The sequence below is a fragment of the Notamacropus eugenii genome, chromosome 3 (assembly GCF_028372415.1).
Source record: "Notamacropus eugenii isolate mMacEug1 chromosome 3, mMacEug1.pri_v2, whole genome shotgun sequence".
Lineage (NCBI taxonomy): Eukaryota > Metazoa > Chordata > Mammalia > Diprotodontia > Macropodidae > Notamacropus > Notamacropus eugenii.
The window spans coordinates 49,399,313-49,424,478 of NC_092874.1; the positions used below are offsets into that span (position 1 = coordinate 49,399,313).

The following is a 25,166-nucleotide window of genomic DNA, read 5'->3' on the forward strand; positions in this document are numbered from 1 at the left end:
TTCAAAGAAATTTCATTTTAGGAGTGCTGCCTCCTTTATGAGGGTGGTCTTTGGAACTGGACCGATATATTCTGTTTAGGGGTCCCCTAGGCAAATGCCAAACTTGCTATATTTTTTCTACATATGTTTATATACTTTTATTGAATAGGTATTGAAATCTCATCATGAAACTCTCTGTAGCTCTCATTATTACAAGATCGCTTACAGCTTTAAAGTAGTCAGCTAGTAGTTAACTGGGGGCTGGAGGTATTTTAGACCTACTTGAGACCTTTTTGATGGGATCAGACCAGATCTGTCTTTTACCAAATGTTGCTCCCAGTTGAATGGTTTCATAGCGAATTTCCAGTTTCTAACTCATGATGGTAATATAACTTTTGTGGAAGGGTGCTTCTTTTTCTGTTAAACAATTTATACCCTATTAAGAGATTCTTATACTTGTCAAGATGGGAATTTTTCAGAACTTTATTTGGGAAGTGAGGTGGGGGTGGAGAGTGAGGTACCCTGGTATCAAAACAAAAAAAAAAAAGAAGAAAGAATTCTCTTTTTCTTCCTTTTTTTGTGCCAGTATAGCTGCTAACATTTTTAATGTCTCATTTTTTTTGCCTTTTTTAATTTTAGTTACAGGCTAGTCAGAGTCTGAGAAATACTAATCACAACAGCACAGCTGCACATTTACTTCAAGCTAAACACCAAATTGTTTGGCAGCAGCAGCAGCTAGAACAACAACACCATTTATTAGAAGATCATCACAAGAAGAAAGAAGAATTCAAAATGCAGATTAATTTCTTGCAAGAGAAAATTGGAACTTATGAGATGGAGATGGTATGTTCTTTTTAGTGATAGTCTACCAAAAGATTTGTAACTTTGCAATTAATTTTATGTTGACTTTTTATCTCCCTTTGAACTCATTTAAGAAACTTTAGAAATAAACATTCATGTCATCATTATTATTCAAATGACTCACAAAAGCTTTATAGTGAAGAAAAGGTCTTCTCATGGATAAAATAATAATTTATTTTGTAACTTTTTACAGCCCCATTATAATAACTCAAGTCTTGAGTTCTAAGCCACAAATTAAACATTTATGTGGTGATGAGTTCCTGGTGCTAGGTCTTATGATTAAGGCCTTTGGAAAAGCATAAATCCATGCTAATTAGGTGTTATAAGCAGATTACATTAAAGGGAAACTGACATTAATAATGTTCATATGTAGACTCAGATTTCTGACCCTGTTAGTATTTTACCTAAGAAGATCCCTGTATTTTCAAGGCATATTGTGAAATTCTGAAAAAAATTCTCAAAGCAAAATTTTAATTCCCTTTTAAAAAAAATCAAATATCACTTATTTGCTGAAAAAAATCAAAACAAAACATTTATTAAAGACCTTTTTCATGCCAGGCACTGTGATAGGCACAAATAATATGAAAACAAAAACCAAACAATCCTTGTCATTAAGGAGATTACATTCTCTTTGGGGGAGAAATGTGAAAACTGATGAATACAAAATATGTCCAAAATAAAGAAAATACAGTTTCCAGAGGTAGGTGGAAGTCATCAAGACAAGGCTTGTTGAGGGCATCTCAATGGAGCTAAACTTGGAAAGAAGTCTGAAGCTACGTTGAATGACTTTTAGCCATGGAGGGCAGCCTCTGCAAAGACACAGAGACAAAAGCTGGAATGTCAAGTATGGGGAACAGCAAGCAAGTCACTGAGCTAGAAGGTAGAGTGCGAGAAAGAGGTGGCAGAGGAGTCTAGAGGCATTAGAGAGCCGCTGGACCTTTGTGAACAGGGGAGGAACATGGTCAGAATTGTGTTTTAGGCATACGATTAGGGAGGAGACTGGAAGTAGGGAGACCAGTGAGGGAGACATTGAAATAGTCCTAGTGAGAGGTGAGGAAGGCCAAAACTGGGGTGGGTGTGGTGTGTAGAGGAGAGAAAGGGACAAATCCAAGCAATTCTGTGTAGCTACAATCCATAGTACTATGCACTTAATTGAATATGAGCTGTGAAGATGAGTGAAGTATTAAGAATGATACCATGCTTAAAAAACTAGCTGGCTGGAAAAGAGAATTTATGAAATTAAGCAATGATTATATGTAAAAAGCCCAGAAATCACTGGAAATCATTGACATAAATGCTAGAGAATGAAGCAATGAGCAGGAGAAGTCTTGATGTTTAAATATAGCTAAGGAAGGCATATCAGGACCAAAGTGTCACATTTGGAATTGCCATACAGACATTTTGCTAGTGTTATGTGAAAAATACACATACACTGGTGAGTATAAAGCTAAATGAAACCACAGTCCTTGTATTCCACAAGCTAAGACCCCAGTAAAGGGAGATACCACCAACAGAAAGAACTATAATAGTAGTATAAGTAGAATGTGATTTGTGCCAGATGAAGAAAGTGGAAGAATTGTTATATAATATTAGAGAAGCCGAGAGAGAAGCCTGCACAGAGAAGATTGAGTTTGCCCTGATCTTAGAAGAACTGGAAGTATTCCAATAGGTAGATACAGAAAGAGAGTATATTCCAAGTCAAGTCAAATCAATAAGCATTAATTATATGCTTACTAGATGCCTGTCACAGGTGGAGTGAACACCCTGAACAAGGAGAAAGGCACATCTGGTGAACCATTAGTAGCTTGCTAGAGCAAAGCCAGTGTAGAGGTCCAGTGGGGCGAGGTCACGTAGGGTCTTAAACGCCACATTGTAGAACTTGAACTTTATTGGGTAGTCAGTAGGGAGCCATTGAAAGTTTTTAAGCAGAGAAGCTGAAGTCATTAGGAAAAAAAGGAACAGAAACAAACATGAAGAACCTACTACGTGTCCAACATTTAAGAAGGTCTTTACAGAGATTTTTCTGCCAGCAGTACGTGGGGCTATTCAAGTCAGGAAACTATGTAGGTAGCTTTGGGGATTAATTTGCTTAACACATATTTATGAAGTGTGTACATGACTAATCAGCCCAACAATAATACTATGTGCCAGGCACTGACTGTTCCAAGTATTTTACTATCAAAGGAGATTATATTTGTAAAGTGCTTAGCATACATAGTGCCTGGCACTGGCACATAGCAGGTACTATAAATGTTCATAGTATAGTGGTTATATCACATCTTGAACTATTCTCAGTTAACTAGTATTGATTTAATGAGTTTACTGTATAAAATTAATAAATGCAGAAGAGATACATCACTTAACAAGATCAACATTTTTGATAGGTAAACTACGTAAGGAATAGTCTAACTCAACAAGTGGCTCATAGTCCATAAACCATGATGTCATCAGTTCTTATCAGGCATAGTTCTCCTTATCCATGACTCTACAACTTGAGTCTTGAGCTGGAGTCAGGAAAAAGTTCATCCCTGTCTCCAAATTTCCATTGAAACCAGAATTTTGAGGTTGGATTGCCAAGCCAGAATATGATAGTTGTCCCAGATTTGGCTTGGAGTTTTGCTGTATTAGGTGGCTTCTAGTTCCGCCGTACTGGCAAGGCATCAGGCATCTGTGAATACACTTTTTCTCCATCCTTTTCCGATGAATCACCTCTGGTTTACCAGCAAGATCTAGGTCAGTAGTAGATTTTGTCATTAGTAGTCATGCAGAATACAGATCTTCTTCATGGTTATGCTTATTGACCCCCTTCCTAACTGAATAATAGATGTGTATGCACATTGTTGATCTTTTAAGAAACTTCAGAATAAAAGTTTATCAATTTTAAACCTGTTATATACAAATCACATTATTTAAGGCAATTAGTATACTATAAAATGAAAGGAGAATGCTTTACTATCAAACCTAGATGACAGAGTTCTGAAGCTATGTGCTAAGTTGCCATCAATTAAAGATTCTCTCTCTTATTTTCAGAAGGAACAAAAAGATTCAAGTAAAAAGGAATTAGAGGAAAAAGATTCAGTCATGGAAGAGTTAAAAATAAAACTAGTAGAAGAAGAAGAAAACTCAGTTGAGCTGAAGGATAAACTCATTGCTACTGATAAATTACTGGGGGATTTCAAAGAACAGATTGTAGAAAAGGACAAAGAAATAAGTAATATAAGACTAGAATTAGCGAATTCTGAACAAAAAGAAAGACAGCGTTCTGGTGAAATAAAACAATTAATGGGGACTGTTGAAGAACTTCAGAAGAAAAGTCGTAAGGAAAGTCAACTTGAAACTGAGACGGTACAAAGAATGGAAATACAGACTCAGCAGAAATTGGAGAAACTCCGAGTAGAGCTAGATGAAATGTATGGGCAGCAGATTGTGCAGATGAAACAAGAGTTAATAAAACAGCATCTGTTTGAACTCGATGAACTTAATGCACAACATAAAGGAGAACTGGAAAATGCTTTAAAAACATGTCGAGATATTCCAGTAAATGAAAATCAAATACAGTTAATGAATATGGCAATTACTGAATTGAATCTAAAACTTCAAGATGCTATTTCTCAAAAGGAAAAAATAAGCAAGGAGTTAGAAATAATTTCAAGAGCAAAATCTATTTTGCAGAGTCAACTTGAAGACCTTTTTGAAGAATTAAGCTTTTCTAGGGAGCAGGTTCAAAGAGCTCGACAGACAATAGCTGAACAAGAAGATGAACTTAACGAAGCACACAAATTGCTTAGCGGTGTGGAAGATTTGAAAGCCCAGATCGTGTCTGCGTCTGAATTCAGGAAGGACTTAGAGTTAAAGCATGAGGCCGAAGTCAGCAATTACAAGATAAAGCTTGAAATGCTAGAGAAAGAAAAGAACTCTGTTTTCGATAGAATGGCTGACTCTCGGGAAGCTGAATTAGAAAGACTGCGAACTCAGCTGCTATTCAGCCACGAAGAGGAACTAACTAGACTCCGGGAAGGCTTAGAAATTGAGCATGAAATGAACATAGAAAAACTGAAAGATAACTTAAGTGTTCACGATAAACAACAGATAGAGGAATTACAGAAGGAAATGAGTCATGAGATGGAAAGCATCCAATTTGAAAAAGACGATTTAATAACTAAGCAGAATCAATTATTTTTAGAAATTTCAAAGCTGAAAGATTTACAGCAGTCTCTTGTAAATTCAAAATCAGAAGAAATGACTCTTCAGATTAAGGAGCTTCAGAAAGAGATTGAAGTACTCAGACAGGAAGAAAAGGAAAAGGGCACACTGGAACAAGAAGTGCAAGAGTTACAACTGAAAACAGAATTTTTGGAGAGGCAAATAAAGGAGAAAGAAGATGACCTTCAAGAAAAATTTACACAACTTGAAACTGAACATACCATTCTTAAAAATGAAAAGAAAACTCTAGAAGACATGTTGAAAATATATTCTCCCATTAGCAAAGAAGAAGGTTTTATTTTCATAGATTCAGTTAAGCCCAAATCTGAAGAATGTGAGTGGCAAAAAAAAATTGATATACTCCTAGAAGAAAATGAAAAACTCACAAAACAGTGCACACAGCTAAACGAAGAGATTGAGAGGCAAAGGAATACATACTCATTTGCTGAAAAAAACTTTGAGACAAATTACCAGGAGTTAAGAGAAGAATATGCTTATCTTCTAAAGGTAAGATCTGATTTAGAGGACAGTAAAAGCAAACAGGAAGTAGAATATGAAATGAAGCTAAAGGCTCTTACTGATGAGCTTTATCATTTACAGAAAAGTAAGCCAGTTCTTTTAGTGAAAACTAAAAGTGCAGATTGTGAAAGTTGTAAAGATGACAAGTCTTTCACAGCAGAAATTTCTGAAATTGGTGAAGTTGTTGAGAAAGATACTACAGAACTTATGGAGAAACTTGAGGTGACCCAGCAAGAGAAATTAGAACTATCAGAGAGACTGTCAGATCTTTCTGAACAGTTCAAGCAGAAACATAGTGAAATTAATCACTTAAGTGAGGAAATTAAATCACTAAAGCAAGAGAAAGAACAAGTTTTAAAAAGATGCAAAGAGCTAGAAATCATAGTTGGCCATAGTCGAGCAGAACACATGGATGAGTTAAAACTTAAGCCATGCAACAGAGGGAAATAAAGATTCTGCAGCTCCTGTATTTAAAATAAATAAAGACTTTGATGAAGGGGCAAAGATCATAGAGATGAATATTAGAAAAGAAAGCGAGCAAGAATTGGTGAAGCCTGAGAAGAATTCTCTTTTGGCTCCCATGGACTCTGTGACTGACCAGTTGGCTAATGAGTCGTTAGCATCATCTTTAGCTATTGCACAGAGTGGAAATGACCAGCTTCGGCAGGAACTCAGTCCTCTGAAATCTGAACAGGTTTGTTTACTGATTCATGTGTGATTAAGCTAGAAGAGGGAAAAACCTCAATTAGAAAATATTTTTGTTCTTTACAAAAATATAAATGAACATTCTGAAAAGAAGAATAAAATTAACCTTTTTCAAGTTATTCTCATTAGGGCTTGTAACTTATTTTTCAGGTAGATTTTAAATAGACAAATTAAATTATCCTAATTTTCTGTAATTGTTATATTGGATCCAAAAAACATTAAAAACTAACTAATGAAAACAGTTTATATGTTCAGATAAAGCCAGAGGAAACATTTGACAGTTTATATTTTGCCAACTGTAATACTGTGAACATTAATCTAATTAATGAAAATTATTATAGAATGATATGGAAGTTACAAGTAGGATGATACATATTACTGCCTAACCAGGATCGATTTTTTTTTAAAAAACGCATTTCTAGGTAATAAGGTCACCTTATGGTGATCTAATGATGAATCTAGAAATCAAGAAATTGATACCTGTGAGCTACTTAAATCTATAGAATATTTGATTATTTTAGAGATAGTGATGGTTTCAACTCACATAAATTTGTAGAGTGAAAGATTCTTAGGAGACAATACTTGTGTTCGAAGACCAACTGCTTAGATGGTCAGTTTTCTGACCATTGTAGAAGTAGCTCCCATCTCCTTACTATGGTTTAAGGAATGGATTGTTTTGGTTTTTTTTTTTTTTGTTAAGTAACTTAAAGGTGATCACTGGTACAGAATGTATTAGAGCAAATTCTTTCACTTTGCCTCGTCAGTTTCCTTTTGACAGCGTGGCTTACTCTACGGGCTGAGACCAAGGCCAAACCATAGACATTCAGAGATATTTCTTGCTCCTTACGGCTCTCAGCGTACTAGAAGTTGATTTCTTTATCTAGTTGTATTATTATTTTGGACTGATGGATTTTCTGCTCCTATTCCTACCTCAATTCTGCAATTCTGTTTCTCCTATTAATTACCAGTATAACCTTGGGAAAGACATTTCATCCTTCTGTCCTCAGTTCCCTTATCTGTAACATAAAGGGGATAGCCTTTATGACCTTTGTGGTTTTCTAGATTTCTAAATCTAGCATGGTAGGTTCACAGGATAAGGAAATAACCAGTTTTGAATTTAACAAATATTTAGTACACGCAGTGCTCAAAACACTGTTCTGGGCACTGGAACGGCACTGACCTGACTCTTCTTCTCCTGTCTTCTGGACTGTGCCTTACTTCTTTTTCCTCTAAATTTCACTAAATACTTGCTGCTTACTAAGCATGGATAGATGTGGAGGCCTTCAAGTGACATGTAAAGGAATATGCTTTACCATCCATTAGGCAGCAACATGGAATCATTAGGGATTTATCTAGGATACTAATGGTGAAAATGGAATAGAAGGGAAAGAGGGAAGAGACATTTCAAAGAAAGAATATGATAACACTACATATACAAGATGAAATTAAGGGAGAAGTCAAAAGATGACTAAGTTTTTGAACTGGTCATTCAAAAGGAGAGTAGTGATACTAATGGAAACAAGGTAGTTTAGGGGAGAAGCCAGACCAGTTTTTCTCTTTAGTCAAGAGAAGGTAATAAGTCTCAGTTGTAGACCTCCCGAGGTTGAGATGAACCTAGATTTTATTCTCAAGAGTCCAGTATATAGAAATTTTCACGTATTCATAACTAAGGCAAGATTCTTCTTTTCTATAACAAGTAGTACATAAGTAAGAGATATATAAATGTCTTATTTGGATATTGTCTTTTAGCTTTCTAATGAAAATGTAAGGAAAGAAGAAATGGGTATTATTAAGGTTTCAAGGAAACAGCCCCAAGAAGAAGAGGAAGAGGCTAAGGTTAGTCTACAGTTTTTTTTTTGTTTAAAACCTTTTTATGAGTGCAAAAGCCCAGGCTCTGTAAATTTTACTGAAATTAGTATTGTTATCATTAATAGCATTGCTTCAAATTAATATTTGATGATTGAATTGACATAAGGACCATTTCCAAATTGTCAGTTTCTTATAACAAATGATTCTGCTTTCAAATTTGGTTTCCTATTCAATACCCAGTGTCTCCCTTTAACACCTTGATGGAGGTTTATGTGGGTGCTCCCTGAAGAGGTACAGGTCACAAAGTTGTCTAGCCCTTCCTACTCTATATTGCCTTTCCACATAACCCCTGATCATATGATAGGCCTTTCCCTTGACATTCCATTAATACTAGTGGAACACTCAGGCTATCCCTTCTTTATCTCATGCCTCTGCTTCTCCATTGCCTTTTCTGTTACCACCACTTTAATAACTGTACTCTTTGTATGAAGATAACACTAGTAACCTCATTAATTGGGCCAAGTTGATTTGCTGTTTCTTCAGTAGTGGGGATGGCTTCATACAGTACTTTCCATCTGTACTTCTTTAACACCATAAGTTTTGTGGGTGTTATGCCTAGCCCATTGAATATGGTGAATCCTAGGCTGAAACTGAGTATGTAACTTTGACCTCATTATCCGAGATGTCGTATCTCATATTTCTTGAGCATGTAAATACAAATGCATGCATATTATCACTTAGATGACCTCGACTTTATAGCACGATAATTGAAACAGCCAAGTCCTGATTGGACACTCTGCTGATCAGATTTAACCAGACAGGGAATCATGTTCCTCATTTGCCCTGACCAGAACTCTGACTTGGTGATATTTCACCAAGGATTTTACTAAGTACCTACCATATGCAAAGCACCATACTAAATAACAGAGTTGAAAAGATGGTTCTTTTCCACAAAGAGCTCATGTTCTGCTGTGAGATACAACATATGTATACTTCTTTGGAGAATTCTAGACCTTCATTTGCTATTTGCTTGCCAGCACATAACTTGAGAGAAAGAATTACTAAAGGTGTTGCCATCTCCCTAAATTCTGTTTGTAACTTCTCCCAATTACAGCATGTAGGTAATTCACTGTTATTAAAACAACGAAAGTCCAGTGACATCTAAGGCAGGAGTGGGGATCCTACAGCCTTGGGGCCATGTATGGCTTTCTGGGTCCTTGTGTGCAACCCTTTGACTGAGTCCAATTTTTGCAGAAGACATCGTTTTATTGCAAGATTTTGTTCTCTGAAGTTTGGATTCAGTCAGAAGGCTGTGCTTGAGGACCTAGAGGGCCACATGTGGCCTCAATGCCACAGGTTCCCCATCTCTGATCTAAGGAATGCAATATAATAGGATAACTTTATAGATTGGTGCTAAGATAGCTTATCAGAATCTCTTTTTTGTCTTAGCTGCCATTATTCAAAATCTGCTTATATACATTTCATCCTCTGCTTTTTCACATTTCTGCTCTCCTAAAGAATATTTTTTCCCAAAATTATTGGAAACTCCACTTGTTTATTTTCAGATTTTTAGAGTTCAGCTTATCTATGAGATACATTGCCAGAGGTTATCAGGCCAGTTTCAGTTACTTGCTAAACCAGTTGCTCACTGCTTATGTATTACTAGCATGCTACTCCTTATTTTATTTGCATAGCTTCCCCTCACTTTCCAACCCCTTTACGTACCTGCTACACTTGCAGAAATGTTGTTTGCCAATGATTTTAGGCTGTTCAGGTGCTGAATTTTAATAACCAGCAGAATTCCATAATGGCATACACCAGTGGATGGTAATATATTGGTATAACCCTTTTCCCCCATCATTTACCCTAACTTGTAAAAGATAAATTCATTCAGACAATCCGAAGCTTAAATGTGTCCCTTAAGGGTTTAATGAAGCTTGGTTTTATTGTACGAGCAAGAAACCTGAATTCTTAAAGCAACATAGTGCCCTGAGATAAACACTTTATTACAAGAGTTTGTTTAACTATAGAACAAAGCTTCAAGTCTAAATTGTATTGCCTTCCTCTTACAAATGAATCCATGTCTTTCTAGTTCAGTCTTTATATGTCTAGCTACTATACAGATTAATGTAGCTTATGTTTCACTAACATTTGTTCCTTTGGTTATGTTGGTAATGTCTTGAAAAAGTTATTTAAATTTTCATCTTTTAGTAACATCTTTTTCCCTTAACAAATAAATAGTTTTGAAATGGTATTACTACATTTATTAACCATGATACCGTAAGGAAAGGCAAAGGATCAATTCTTTTTTTTTTTTTTTGGCTAGATCTACAAATATCAGCTATATTTGCTAAAGGTAAAAAGAATAAGTCTTAAGACCTGAATACATATCATGATATTTTTTCTTTTTATATCAAAATATTGGCTAGTCATTTCCAAAAATGTACAGAACCCAAGATTCTCTTAATATAAAGAGAAAACTCCCACTGTCATTGCAGGTCAGCACCTGTCATGTGATTTAATGTCTTAAAAAGTTACCTAGGACTTTGAAACATGAAGTGATTTGCACCATATTGTATAGCAGAGGTGATATTTGAGCCCAGGTCTTGTCGTCTCTTTCCCCTGTACCACTGTGCGTCTCATTCAGAAAAAAGGCTAAAGAAAAAGAAGTCATTTCATGGCCTTGTGCAAGAACTAGATAATGTCAAAACGTATTTAGAAGAAAAAAAGAAAGTGTTTTATTTTCCTTCTAATTGCCTTTTGTAAATCATTTTGTTCCCCTCCAGATTTGTCCTTTGTCAAAGGAATGTTAAATATAAAAAGTAACAGTGTTGGTTTCTAGTCAGTATTCTGTAATTGTGAAGTATGGTTATCTTTTTTCAGTTCTGTGTTTCAGTGTTTTGTCATTTCTTGATAATACTAGTCTCTTGCTAAGGTCTAATTAAATATTATTTCAAAGAGCATCTAATTTGTATATAAACTTTTTGGTTTCACTTTGTGACTAAGCAGAAGAACAACTAGCCATTTCCAAAATGATCGCTCAAAAAATGGTTTTGTTTCTCTTATTCTCCCTCCCTTTACAAAAACTAATGCAGGATGGAAGTGAGAAACAAGGAGTGGAAGAAGTACAGCTGTGTCCAGAGAAACTGAAAGAGTGTGGTCCAGCTGTGTCTCCTGACAGCGTCACTAAAGACAGGTACGGAAGACGTGTGTGTAGTTTTATACTTTGATTATTTTTGAACGGTTATTTTGTTTACATTAAACCATTTAGTGGTAGCACTATTGCGTGGTTGATCTTTTATATTTTGTCTGAGAAACAACATGCCCCTTCTGCAGCAAAGCTATCAATACGTATGAAGAGTAGTGCCAGGTCTTCTCCAAGTTGTGTTAGACAAACTGAAACTGACAAGCAGCCTTGCAGAATACTCGATTTGGAGTCAGAGAAGTTGCTTCCGGTCCTTACGACTTTTGTGCCCATGGGCAAGAGACTAGATTTCAGTTTCCTCATTTGAAAAATTAAGGAATTGTCCCAGATAGATGACTTTGAAAGACCTTGCTAGTGATCCTAAAACCATCCCTTTTTTGGCCTTCTGATTGCTTAGAATTTCTCTTGTCTCACTTTTACAGCTTTATATATCATTTCACTACCACAGGAATACAATTGTAGTGATTCATCACAGAACATTTCATTATTTAATATATAGAGAGATGCATCACAGAATAGTTCCTTTCTGTTTTTCATACTCAAAACATTGTGTAATTCTTTCTTAAGATTTCTTCCTTTTAGTCAGTTCATTTTAGCACAACATACAAACATGTTTAATTCATGTACCAGTACATTAAAAAAAATGAGCCAAATGTCAAAAACTTTTCTTATTTCACCTATTTATATAAATATTGTGAATGAGTGATTACATTTTATAACATCAGTACAAAATATAAACCATGTCTGTGTTACTTAAGAATTTTTAAATTACATTTAAATCTATTGTTATTCAAATGAGCGTAAATTATATGATTTCAAACTGCAGTTAATGTCTACTAACTTCATTTTCTCCCTTCCTGACTCCCGTAATTGCCTCCCCTCTCAAATCCTCCTAATCCCTTTCCTCAGCTTGCATGGAGGCATTTGGCCCCTAAGATTTTGGCTCCCCCATTGGATCCTCAGCGTGGCACACAATCAGTGTGGAGCTCAGACAAGAACAGTGTATCAGTGTACGAAAACTAAAATTTCCATAGAAATATAAAATAACATGATTTATTTTATATTTCTTCTCTAATCAGTAGACTTGGTTACTAAATGTAGAATATTTGTATAAATTTGGGTAATAAGTAGTTTTGATGGTTTTGTTTTTCTAGCTGTACATAAAGGCAGTTACTTTTGTTTATTCTTAAGGAACCTTTAGAAATAAATAATTTTTCTAATGGGGGAAATTTACCCCTCTTGTGTTGGTAGTAAAGAAGTTTGGAAAAAATAAGTAAAACAAAATGAAAATTCTTTTTTAAGTGATCTTGATTTTAATTTTTCAGTGTGAAGGTATGCGAATGAATAATAATAACATAGTCAGAGAATGTGACTTAACGTGTACAAACAGCATAATCACTATTTCTTTAACAGAAACGGAAGGAAAATTTTCTATCACTCTGAAAACGCCACATGCCTGATGTGTCATTTATTCTTAGTAGTCCACTCCTACAGTATGAAGCTATGAAAAGAAATTAGTTTCAGAGACATACTGTCCACCCAGAAATTCTGTCCATTAACCTCCATAGGTGTGCATATAAAAATATAAATACAATGTAAGGAGAGACACTGGAGTGTCTTTGCTGCATTTAGCTGTTAGAAGCAGTCAGGTATTGGATTATTAAAAGATTTCTCAGTTAAGTTTCCTGACATTCATTGCATCTGTGCTTTGTGTTTTTGGATGCGGCCTCTCCTGTCCTACTACCTCCACTCAGTTCTGACCATCTTGATCTGGCCTCTGCAGAGCTGGAGCTTGCAGTGTTTGGAAATCTGGACTATCACCCCTAGAGCAGCACAGAAAGAGTGTGGAAGGGGAGCCTGCTTTTTAGACAGGTCCCCGTAAAGTGTTCTTTGTGGGCTGGCAGGCCTACGAATTATAAAGTCCCTTCATTTGTTTCAGAGTTTGTGCATCTCGAAATATTATATGTAATTGACCCAAATCACTTAGTTAAAAGAATCAATTAAAATAGACATTTTAATAAATTAATTAAAAAATACAAACATCCAAAGGCTTCACTAAAAATGACAGTGTTGTCAGTCATACTGGTTTATACTCTGAAAATTAATGAATATTTCCTTATATACTGCACTTTATGTATATGACACTTCATGACGTGTCAAATAATCTAATTAATCTTTATTTACATGTATAGAAATCCTCTCCAGGAAGCTAATAACCGACTTGTAAAGATCCTTTTACAAGTTGTAAAGACCATAGCAGCTGTTGAGGAAACAGCTGGCCCTGACGTTCTTGGTGTTTTGGATCCATCTTATAGAGTCACATCACCAGCCAACGTCCTTTGGGAGACAGAGACGGAAGGAAGAGTGCAGTACTACATCTGTAAAGAAGGTACCAGTTCTTGAGAATCTTGCTGTCATTTTCATTGATAAACATCTGTTAAGTATCTCTGAGGTGAAAAGCAGTACAACGTCTGCATTGGGAAGCTATCAAAGCACCTGCCAACACAAAAGGCCCCGAAATCAACCTGAGGGGCTGTTCTTCTAAATACATTCTTCACAGTATTTCAGAGTTAGCGCTTAGTCTCGATCAGAGTGCTGCTCTGTAGGGTGCCTCCAACAATACACTTCCTGGAAGGTCAGGAAGACACCTGAACAAGAGAAGTCGCTGTGTGACCAAATTCTCAACCAGTGACAGAAAATATCCACCTCCCTGCCCAGAACACGTACATACCATCAGCATCCTCCTGAAATGCGTCATAATTTGAGAAGCTGTAAAGAAATAAAAATTAAGGTTTCAAGGCTCCCAGAAGAAAACCCCTATATAAACATAAGGTTGTTCAAAGGTGAGAAGGATATTTAAGAGGAAAGAGTCCTATGCCAGAGCGTGAGACTAACTTTGGCTAATGCACCAGCAGTAGTTCTAGAAGTTATACAAGCCCATCTCACATTTTTATCTTTGCTTTCTGGCCTCTGATTCTTCTCTTTCCCCATGTCCGTGTTTTGTAAGGATGGGCAAAGCTGTAAGAGTCAGAGGACAGGGAAAGATTGGATTCTGGAGGAGGTAGAAAGAAAATGGCTGTATACCTTAGTTTAGCGTGGAGGACAGCTGCCCCTTATGGCCACATGAAGAAAGCCATGACTATTTTCATCTATAGGTTCTCACATTTAATTTTAAGTTCTATTTCAACATTTCCTTAAAGTATTATTTTTGTCCACTCCTTTTTATGAGTGCCCAGTATATGTTCTCTACACACATCCAGTCTAATTCAATTAATCCCCAGGTCTGTTTTGAACATATCCACTAATTATCGTCCAGCTCTGCAGAAATAACATCTTTCCTTTTTTTCTACTCTTTCATTGTTGAGGTTCAATTCATTTTACCAAGGAGCTTATATTCTACTAAGGGATATAACATATAAATAGATAAGCAAATAGGAGGTAATTTGGGAAAGGAAAAAAGCATTACCAATAAAGGAAATTAGGAAGAATTGTTTCTCAACTAGTACCTGAGTAGACATGGAAAAAAGCTAAAGATCCTCAGAGTCAAGGAAAGAATGTTGCACTTTTCAGCAAGAGAACCAACCTGGACCAGAGCAGAGAGTCTGGTTACAGAAGACTGGATACAGGCAATAGCAGAGGGACCCATCTGGCTAGAGCAAGGATTTGTGAAGGAGGCAAGTTGTGAAATAAGCCTGGAAAGGCAAGGGAGAGCTGAATTGTGAAGAATTTTAAGAGCCACATCAAGGCTTTTATATCTTGTTCTAGAGATGATAGGGAAGTGTTCTTGAGCAGAGGACTGACATGAGGGAGGCATCATAGTATTGTGGTATGGTACAAAGAGTATCAGATGTGGAGTAGAGGGCTCAGACTCTGATTCTGCCACTTACACCTGGTGGAGCATCAAGTGACTGGTCTGACAGGTCCCTGAACCTCTCTGGACCGGAGTTTTTTTCATCAGCACATCTCATCCTTTAAGAAAACCTTCTGCTTTAGACCGTAGTATTTTTAATGGAACTCCTCTGAGGAGGATGAAGTGTATGTTCAAAATTTTCATCGGTTAGCTGTTGTTTTTTTAAAATGTTTTTGGTTCTAAATTCTTCCCTTATCCTTAGATCTGAGGGATAAACTATTCCATGCTCTCCTTTTATGTGTAAATCATGTACCCATATTGACCTTATCTTGGTATGTGGTGTGAGATGTTAATCTATACCTAGTTTCTGCCAAATGCTTTCTGATTTTTCCAGCAGTTTTTGTTAAATAATGAGTTTTTGGTCCCAAAAACTTGGGATCTTCTATGCTAGATTACTATGGTCATTTACTACAGTGTACTGCGTACCTAACCTGTTACACTGATCCACCAGTACCAGATTGTTTTGAATATTGAATTTGAGATAGGACATTTTTTAGGTTCTTAATTGGGTTAATGAAACCCCTTCTCATCTGTCTTTTTACATGACTTGTTATGCTCTGTGGGTCATCAGCATCAAGATAATAATTAAGTGGATGAAGTCATGGAGAGTAGAGAAAGAGAAAGGGACCCAAGAGTGAGTCTTTGGGTGCACTCATATTTGAAAAGGACAGTTAGGAAGCACAGTGACTTGTCTGTGATCACCTAGCCAATGAAGGGAAGGATTTGAATCCTGATCTTCTTGTCTCTGCTCTGCCATGTTCACTATTGAGACTGTGCCGGACTGTCATGAGGAAGAGAGATCAGATAGATATATTCTTTTCTGGTTCTTCCCCCTGAGCTCCAGCTGATCCCCATATTTCAGTCTGTCACGAATGCTGTGTGACGTAATTCTCACAAGTGGCAGGAATGGGTGCACTACACTCTAGTTTTCCTTCATAGAAGGCACACACATGCTTTATAAATTTTGAATACATAGAATCAACTTATATTATCTAGGAAACAGGAATAGTATAGATGAATTAAATTGAGTTATATTAGAAATTCTGTTTTTGTTACAGTTTAGTACATTAACTGAACCTTTTAACAAATCAGCAAGTATAAAATGTGTCTGAGTTTAAATAGTTTCTTTTTCAGTTCCCACCTGAAAAAGTGGATATACCCAGTGAAACAATCAAAAGCAAGACAAGGAGAAAACGTCAAAAATCCTAAATAATCCAAACTTTTTTTTCTACGAAGCTTCTATTGCTCTCTCTTTTACCCTTTTCTTTGCTAGCTGTTGAGCAGAAAAGTAGCATTACATTTTTTTTATTGTCAAATGTGTCCAATCAGATATAAATTTGTTAAATATGTCCTAATTTGTTTGATGGCATTACAATTGTGAAAGGTATATATTCATATGATTATCAATGTATAACAGTAATATAATTACTGCCTGTTGTTGTTCAGTCGTTTTCAGTCACGTCTGACTCTTCATGATCCCATTTGGGATTTTCCTGCCAAAGGTACAGGAGTGGTTTGCCCTTTCCTTCTCCGGCTCATTTTACAGATGAGGAAACTGAGGCAAACAGAGTGAAATGACTTGTCTAGGATTAAACAGCTAGCCAGGTTTGAACTCAGGAAGATTAGTCTTCCTGACTCCAGGCCTGGTGCTCTGTGCACTGTGGTGCACTGCCCCAAATGACCACATAGTTATTTTCATAAATGGACTTTGTAATTTAATATCTTGTTTAATTTTCAAAATGTGTTGTAGTTTCTAAATGTGAATTTCATGATAGTACCTTATTCTTCTTACAGAAGAGCCCCTAGTCTCTTGCTGCGGAAGTGGCACACCAAGTAATGCCCCTGGCACATCATCAGAAATCACCGAGGAGAAAAAAGAGCTGTGTCAGCACCTTCTACAATGCAAACTTTCTGGAGCTAAAATCAATCTTAAAAGTGAAGAACTAATCTTAAATGTTAGCTGTCGGCTGCAGGCTGTAGTTGAAAAACTTCTCGAAGCCGTAAAAGGACCAAATAGTCAGGTAAGACTTGTTATGTGTTGAATGCCTCTTGAGGCTCTAGTAGGCTCCGGTTTAAACTGCTGGAAGAGATGGCATCCTGAATCCACAAGCCTCCTCCAAAGGAGTGAAGGAGCACTAGGATTCTGAGCAGGGTTGCCCAACCTCTGATTTTACTGGTCTAGGCAATACCTTCAATCAGTGCAGATCACATGGATTCTTTCTCTTCATCTTAAAGTCTTAGGGAATGGCCTAAAGCATCGCAGGGTTAAGAGGGTTGCCCAAGGTCACACAGCCAAGATGCGTCAGAAGCAGGACTGGAAATCAGCTTTTCCTGACTCCAAGCCTGGCCATTTGCTCCTCCACACTGACTCTCCCACCTCCTTAATTAAGAAATGGTGTGATGGACTGTAGGAGACTGTAAGAGAGCTGGCCTTGAACCACAGAAGACTGGGGTTCAGGCCCCCTGAGCACATCCTAGCTGTGTCACCCTGGGAGAGTCACTGAACCTCCCAGTGACCTAAGAAACTCTCTTCATCCAACAAGCTGCAGAGAAGTTGCTGATCTGCATCGGTCGGGGAAGTTTCTGCATCCAAGAGATCACTGTCAGTAGAACCATGGATTCAGAGTAACCAACAACTTAAAAATTATTTCAGACTATTTATCAACTAATGAAAATTCTACAATAGATGGCATGCATTTACAGAATGCTACTGCCTGCCTGGCATAGATAGGCAGATAGTTCAGGCTTTTTATGTAAATTTTTATTGTACAAATTCGAATTCTGAAAGAACTTTGCATTTCAGAAGAAATGTATGTTAATTTTGCTATACAGTACCATGCTTGGTCGCTTTCTCTCTCTCTCTGTCTCTATTTCTCTGTTTCTCTCTATCTGTCTCTGTTTCTGTCTCTCAGCTCCTTCCCCTTAGCTCAGCTCTTGGAGACCTCCCACTCCCCCCAAAAAAAACCTTTGTAAAGAGAAAAATCCTCTGAGTGAAGGCAGAACAGATGCCTGGAGATGCTACCACCACCACTGAATGGGGCTTGGCAAGATAGAGCTTGGCCCCACTGCTCCCACCTACTCATGTGTCCGGCCCCTGCATCTCTGTCTTCCATCTGTTTGAGCTTGAATACTTCATGCCTGTCCCTGCCCCACACATGTCACCCATCCTCTCCTGTCTGCATCCATGTCTGGCCGTCACATGTCTGCCCTCTGTGTGTTGTTTGTCTTAATATCAACCAGGCCCTCACATGTTCCTCCTCCTGCTTTTACTTTTTGTCCCTGGCCCCTGCACGTCTTTGCACAGTGTGCCAGCCCCCTTCTTCCTTTAGTATGTGGCCACCTTCCTGCTTCCCTCTCTCCTTTCCTCACCTCTGCAGGCAAATTCACATCACATAAAAATGTCTTTACATAGAGGTTTGCAGAACAGTCTACTTATGTAAAATGAGAACGGTCTGTACTCAGTTTATGAATATATTTCTTTAAGGTTTCTTCTACCTCCAGAATTCTTTGGCTTTCTGAATGGTTGTACTCAGTTTGATGTAAAGATTACAGAGTAAACCATTAAATATTCCTATAGAGGTTGTTCACATAATATTAACCTTTTTCACTGTTCATCTAAATGAAGTTTTTGGGTTTCCCAGGAAAGTGTCTGCCAGGTCCAGTCAGGCTAAAGTAGCTGTTCAGGTTAGATTGGAAGTGTCATGACTGAATCTGAATGTTTCAACTGCATCCTCAAGATATTGTAAAGACTCTGGAATTTCCCCAGATATTACTATAACCTAAATATAGTTCATCTCGAAATCTGTTTTGAATTCTTAGGAAGATGTGAAATAGTTATGATAGCTTCTGATTTATTCAGCTGCACTTCCAAGATAATCAGTAATTAAAATGATCTTGAACTTGATGCATATATTTGGTAGTTAAAGCAACACAAATCAACAGCCTAAATGAATGGGGTTTTTTTGCCTTCATCATATATTTTAATCTGGTTTCTTTGTAATAGAATGTTTCACTTTGACTTTGGTTTTTTCACAATATATCTGAACAACCAGGAACCATTCTGAGGTGCTCTTTCGTTAGGTGCTGAACTCATATTCACAAAGAAACCTGGAAATGGAACTCTTATGGTCTTTTTCTAGACTCAGAGATATATCTCAAAATGTGAATAGAGTTAAAGGCACTTTGCAGGGAACGTTCGTACTGTGTAGAGCTTGTATTTAGCAGAGTGTGGAGAGTGTGAAGACAGACTATCGCTGTTCCTTACTGCGCATGAGACTTTTTATTTATAATAATAGCTGTGTTATTGGAAAAGAGACGTTCTAATACACGAACAATCAAGGTTATAAACTCCCTTGATTTCGCTGAAGGAGAGTATTGTGCATAAGATGAAGTTATTCACATGAAAAGAGGGAAGGTCCACACTGGCATGCAGTGTTCCACCAAGATGTTCTGTCTCTTTCCCAGTTCCCTCTAGAAGGCCTGCTCCATAGGCAGCAGACTTCCTTTCCTCTTAGATATTTTTCTCTCTCACCCCTTCCAGCTTCTACTTTTCACTGAGAGAAGATACCTCCTTGATGACAGCATCCCTGGCTGCCCTTTCACTCTCTGGTAGATGGAGGGAAGTTGGGAGTACGCCTTGGTTCTGTCTTTACCACCGTCACTCAGTCACCTCTGCTCCTTTGTGGTGCATTCAGTCCAGAAACATCACCAAATCAGAATTCTAGTCACTGTGATCAACCAATGTCCAAGATATTCCCCTTCTTCCTAACTGAGTTCAGTGTCTGACTCATGGTCTTTTTTCCTCAAGTCATGCCTTTATACTTGGGGACTTGAACATATATAGTGATAATTCAATCCCCCAACTTCACAGTTCCTCAACTTACTCATGTCTCATGACCTACTTCTCCACCCCACCTGAGCCATACCAAAGGGTCAAACTCCTGAACTTGTCATCACCCACAAAGGTTCCACTTCCATGTTCATGAATTCTGACATTTCTTTATCTGATCATAATCTGTCTTCAGTCCATTTCTCCCCTCTAACCCCAAATCTTTTTCTTTGACCATACTGTGACCTCCAGTCCCTGGCCTTCATCCCTGTAGGAGCTATGCTCTCCTCCCTTCCCCATCTTGACTCTTTAGTGAATCAGTTCAACTCTTCACTGTCTTCTTGCCCCCTTCACAAGTCACTAGACTTGGCCTGCCAAGCTTCAGCCTTTTATCGCCTCTACCATCCACTGCCTTCTTTTCTATGCATGTGCTACTGAACAAAGCTGGAGAAAATCATGAAACCATGCTACCTTGGTCCACTACAGATTAATTACCTAAATTCATCTGGGCCCTGTGTTGCTACAAGGCCGATTCTTTTATACTTTCCTAATTAACTTACTATCCCATTTACCACAGTGGTTTTTCCATACCTCTCCATCCGTCCTTAAGCCTCTCTCAGTCCCTCCTCTCCCTACACTCTTGGCCCAAAACACATGCATATAATATTAAAATATTCAATACTATATACTATGCATTATATTATATACTCTACTATCAGCATAAAATCCAAAGTGCTTTTATGATTCCCTGAAAGCTATGTATGGACCAAAAACCTATGGTGTATCACAACTGCTCAGTGCTGATGGACTCATATTGATTAGTGATAAGGACATGATCCTAGAGAGATGGGCTGAACACTTCCATTGTGTTCTCAACAGAACATCATCAATCAGTGCTGAGTCCATTGACTGTTTACCTTAGGTTGAAAATCCCTCCTTAGCTGAACTTGCAACTGAAGAAGAGGTTTTGAGGGCCATTAGGCTCCTTTTTGTGGCACAGCACCTGGTGCTCATTCTATTCCAGGTGAGATCTATAAGGTAGGGGGACCATTGCTCATGCAAAAGCTTTTTGAAATTTTCTAGGTTATATGGCAAAAGGAAGTTATCCCCCAGGAGTTCAAGGATGCCTCCATTGTCCATCTTTATAAAGGTAAAGGGAATAGATTGTCCTCCAACAATCACAGAGGTGTCTCTCTCTTAGTCATTGCTGGCAAGATTCTTGCAAGAGCCCTTCTTAATAGGCTGATCCTTCACCTGGAAGATGGTCATCTATCTGAGAGTCAGTGTGGCTTCAGAAAGGACTGAGAAACAGTCGATATGGTGTTTGCTGCCTGACAACTCCAGGAGAAATGTCAGGAGCAGAACAGAGGTCTGTACACAACGTCTGTGGATCTGACCAAAGCCTTTGACACTGTTAGTCATGAGGGCTTATGGAAAATCATGTCATAATTTGGTTGCCTGGAGAAGTTCATCAATATTGCACGTCAGTTTCATAGTGGCATGTTTGCCTGGGTTCTGGATAATGGACAAAGCTCTCATGCCTTCGCAGTCACCAAGGGAGTGAAACAGGGCTATGTGCTTACTCCCATGCTTTTTAGCATGATGTTTTCAGCCATGCTGACAAATGCTTTCAGTGAGGAAGAACACGGCATCAAGGTCAACTGCCATACTGATGGTAAGCTCTTCCATTTGAAAAGGCTACAAACCAAGACCAAAGTGGAGGAAGTGTTGGTGCATGATTTTCTGTCTGCAGATGATTGTGCACTCAGTGCAGCCTCTGAAACTAAGATGCAACAAAGTATGGATCAATTCTCTACTGCCTATGCTCATTTTGGCCTAGTAATTAACACCAAGAAAACACAGGTGCTCCCTTAGCCACCAGCACACCATCCCTAGGTGGAACCATCGATTACAACAAATGGAGAAGTTTTGAATGCTGTGGATAAGTTCACTTACCTTAGTGGTGTACTTTTCAGGGATGTACACATTGACAATGAAATTGATCCATGCATTGCCAAAGCTAGCTCAGTGTTTGGGAAGCTCAGACAAAAAGTTTGGGAGAGAAGAGGTATTAGATTGACTACCAAACTGAAGGTCTACAGAGCCATTGTGCTGACCTCATTGCTATATGCCTGTGAGACATGGACGGTCTACAAGCACCATGCCAGGAAACTGAATGACTTCCATTTGAACTGTCTTAGGAAAATTCTGAGAATCACCTGGCAGGATAAGGTACCAGACAACATTGAAGTCCTTGCTTGAACTGAACTGCCAAGCATTCAGACTATGCTTCAGACAGTACAATGCTGATGGGCTGGCCACGTTGTTCAAATGAAAAATGTGTGCTTGCCTAAAAGATTATTTTATGGAGAACTCGCACGGGGCAGGTGATCACATGATGGTCAGAAGAAGCAATACAAGGACACCCTCAAGGTCTCTTTCAAGAACTTTGGATTTGACTGTGCAACATAGGAAACACTGACATAGGACCGCTCAGCATGGAGTGCCCACATCAGAAAGGGTGGTGTACTGTATGAGCGAAGGAGAATTGAGACAGCACAAAGTAAACTCAGGAGGCACAAATTTGGAGTATCTACGCCAAATGTTCACCCGGACTATCTGTGCCCAACCTGTGGTAGAGCATTCTGAGCTTGGACTGGTCTGATCAGCCACAGTCAGACACTGAAACCTGAGTTTATCATGGTGATGTCATTTTGGTCCACTTTGAGAACAAAGGATGACAACCAACCTACCAACCAACCGTACGCTAACACATTATATTATATGCTGTATTGTTTTAAGCTACTAAAGCATTTTTTATAAAGCATATTAAAACAGCACAGAGACTTTTGGGATACCCTGTGCAAGTGTCTGTGCTGTTCCAGGGTTTGATAGGTATGTCTTTCTTTCACTGGATGAGTTAACGAATGAGTTTTTACTTTAAGAAGATAGATGATGATTATAACATGAGTATCAAGATAGAGAATTAATATACATCTTAGAGGCTAATGACTTATTATATGTAGTTGTTTTGTATCCAGCTCCATGTCATAATTAGCTATTATAATATAGTCCTGCTGGATTTTGCCCAGACTAGCTAATTATAGGTTCAGGTCTATTTGAAAACAGTAAATCAGAGGCTGTGTAATTAGCATACAGTAAAGACTTCCCTCACACTAGCAGAAAAGTATCTTTTTAAGAAGCTGGGTTTTTTTTTTTTTAATATAGAGTGTTACTCTTCCTTGAAAGGTGATCTTTTTTGGTGGTAAGCTTTGGATGCAGCTTTCACAAACTGAATGAACTACAGGTAGCTACTTACTTTACAGGAGTAGTTTTCCACCCACAGATGCTTTTCAGAATTTTAGGACCAAAGATGATAATCTTCCAAGTGATGTCCTTAGGGCCTGGAGAAATTAATGAATGAGCTGTTTACTCCTACAGAATGTTTCCTTCATTATCTGATAAAGTCTTTAGAGTTTTACTGATTCCACATCTGAGAAAAATGTCATGTGACCCATTAAAATAGTCAACAGTTTTGTTTTCTCAGAAGGGAGGGTATTTCTGAAAATGAGTGAGCTACATAATGATCAGCTATTGAGTTGTTTGCTTTTTGAAAAGCTTAGATAGAATTATAGCAAACAGAAAGTTTGTATGGTCCTCCTCCCACTCTGGTGAGCATTAGTCAGAGTTTTGGTTGTGCTCTGTGTGCAGGATTTGGCCTTACAGTTAACCAGTTTGGAAGGTTAGTAGAACATCAGCCACGTGAAACCCCCAAGAATCCAGTCATCCTCTCTCACTGCAGTTTGTTGTGTTTTATATTTTAATGTGTTTTATACATACCCCTTACTGTTTAAATAGAATGTACTTAACAAAATTGAGCCTTGTTTGATTCAAAGTTAATCAAGTATTTCTTAAGTGCCTACTGTGTGCCTTTGCATTGAGCTTATATGAGATAATAAATACATGTAAAAATACACACAGCACAGATATAAATTTGTGAAATTCAAGGTAGCCTAGGTGCTTCTGTGCTTTTCGTTGCCTCTAAGCATTCTCTTTCGCTTTATAAGGTTACCTAATACTTTTAATTGCCATCAGCATTATGTCTGCCTGAAACAGAGTTTCAAATATAAATACATTCATTTCAGTTTCCTGCTTCTATAAGCTCCTTGAGGTCAGGGATTGTTTTATTCTTGACATCTGAAGGCCTGGCACCTAGCACAGAGTATATAATAGTAACCTAATAAATGCTTATTAATTAATTGATTTAATGCTTCTATGGGTTTGAAAACCAGTGAACCAAGCCTGTTTTGTCATATATATCATCATAAAAATGCTCTTCTCTAAGATCCTAAAGTACATGAGCTTTAATGTACGTCCTCTGTAGCATCTATTTTGACTTGTACCTAGTTTGCTGATTTGCTGATTCCTGGTTGCATTCAGGGTAGTCAAGGTGGCTAAATAACAAGTCACAGAGGAAATGTTAATCAATAAGAAGGGGTTTGCAGTTCTGCACTTATTTTCACAAAGAACAGGAAGAGCAGGGCTAGCTTCTGAATAGTGTAACAGTCAGAGAAAACCAATCACAGAGGCAGCTCGAAAAAGTGGGAAGAATATTGGACGTATTTCAGCTCTGCTGCTGTCCACCTAGGAAGCCTTCACCTCTCTGGGCCTCAGTTTCCTCATCTGTAACCTGAGCTAACTACATGAGCTACGTAGCTCTTCCCAGCTTTAACTGTATAATCAGTCCTGTTCTCCAATGAATGCCGTTTCCAGTCTTTTGACTGGAGAGTACCATCTGTAATGGTCCTATGAAAAGGTGTGCTTTTTCAGCCATATATCTGTCTGATCCACCAAGAAATAATTTCACTTATTTGATAACATTGAACAGTTTTAAGAAGATTCACTAATAACTGTAGCATCTAGATGTTGTTTTGCTAAAAAGCCAGTTGACAAGCATTGGGAATGGCAAAATTAATTCTCTGTCCATGCAACAGATTTTAATCCAGACAAATTCCACAGCAGGCCATGTTGAGAACAACAGACTCACTTGAAGAAGTTGAAGGTCATCTGCCTTTAGACTCTGGGTCAGATACCCCACTCCAATTAAAAATCTCCTTCCACTACCAAAAAAACTCTCCTTGAGGTAT

At 37.9% G+C, this 25,166-nt stretch overlaps 1 protein-coding gene and 1 long non-coding RNA gene across 5 annotated transcripts in view; one reads left to right on the top strand and one right to left on the bottom strand.

The window, feature by feature from the left end:
* Positions 1 to 25,166, bottom strand: part of LOC140530917 (uncharacterized) — a 1,083,438-nt gene that overhangs the window by 972,541 nt on the left and 85,731 nt on the right. The window lies entirely within an intron of this gene.
* The window catches only part of LOC140531013 (A-kinase anchor protein 9-like), an 88,820-nt gene that overhangs the window by 42,932 nt on the left and 20,722 nt on the right, over positions 1 to 25,166 (top strand). Inside the window, exons 8-13 of the mRNA XM_072650214.1 lie at positions 619 to 822; positions 3,871 to 5,550; positions 8,017 to 8,103; positions 11,172 to 11,272; positions 13,474 to 13,670; positions 16,986 to 17,212. Of these exons, the coding sequence (XP_072506315.1) occupies positions 619 to 822; positions 3,871 to 5,550; positions 8,017 to 8,103; positions 11,172 to 11,272; positions 13,474 to 13,670; positions 16,986 to 17,212 (2,496 nt within the window). The remainder of the gene's footprint in view (positions 1 to 618; positions 823 to 3,870; positions 5,551 to 8,016; positions 8,104 to 11,171; positions 11,273 to 13,473; positions 13,671 to 16,985; positions 17,213 to 25,166) is intronic.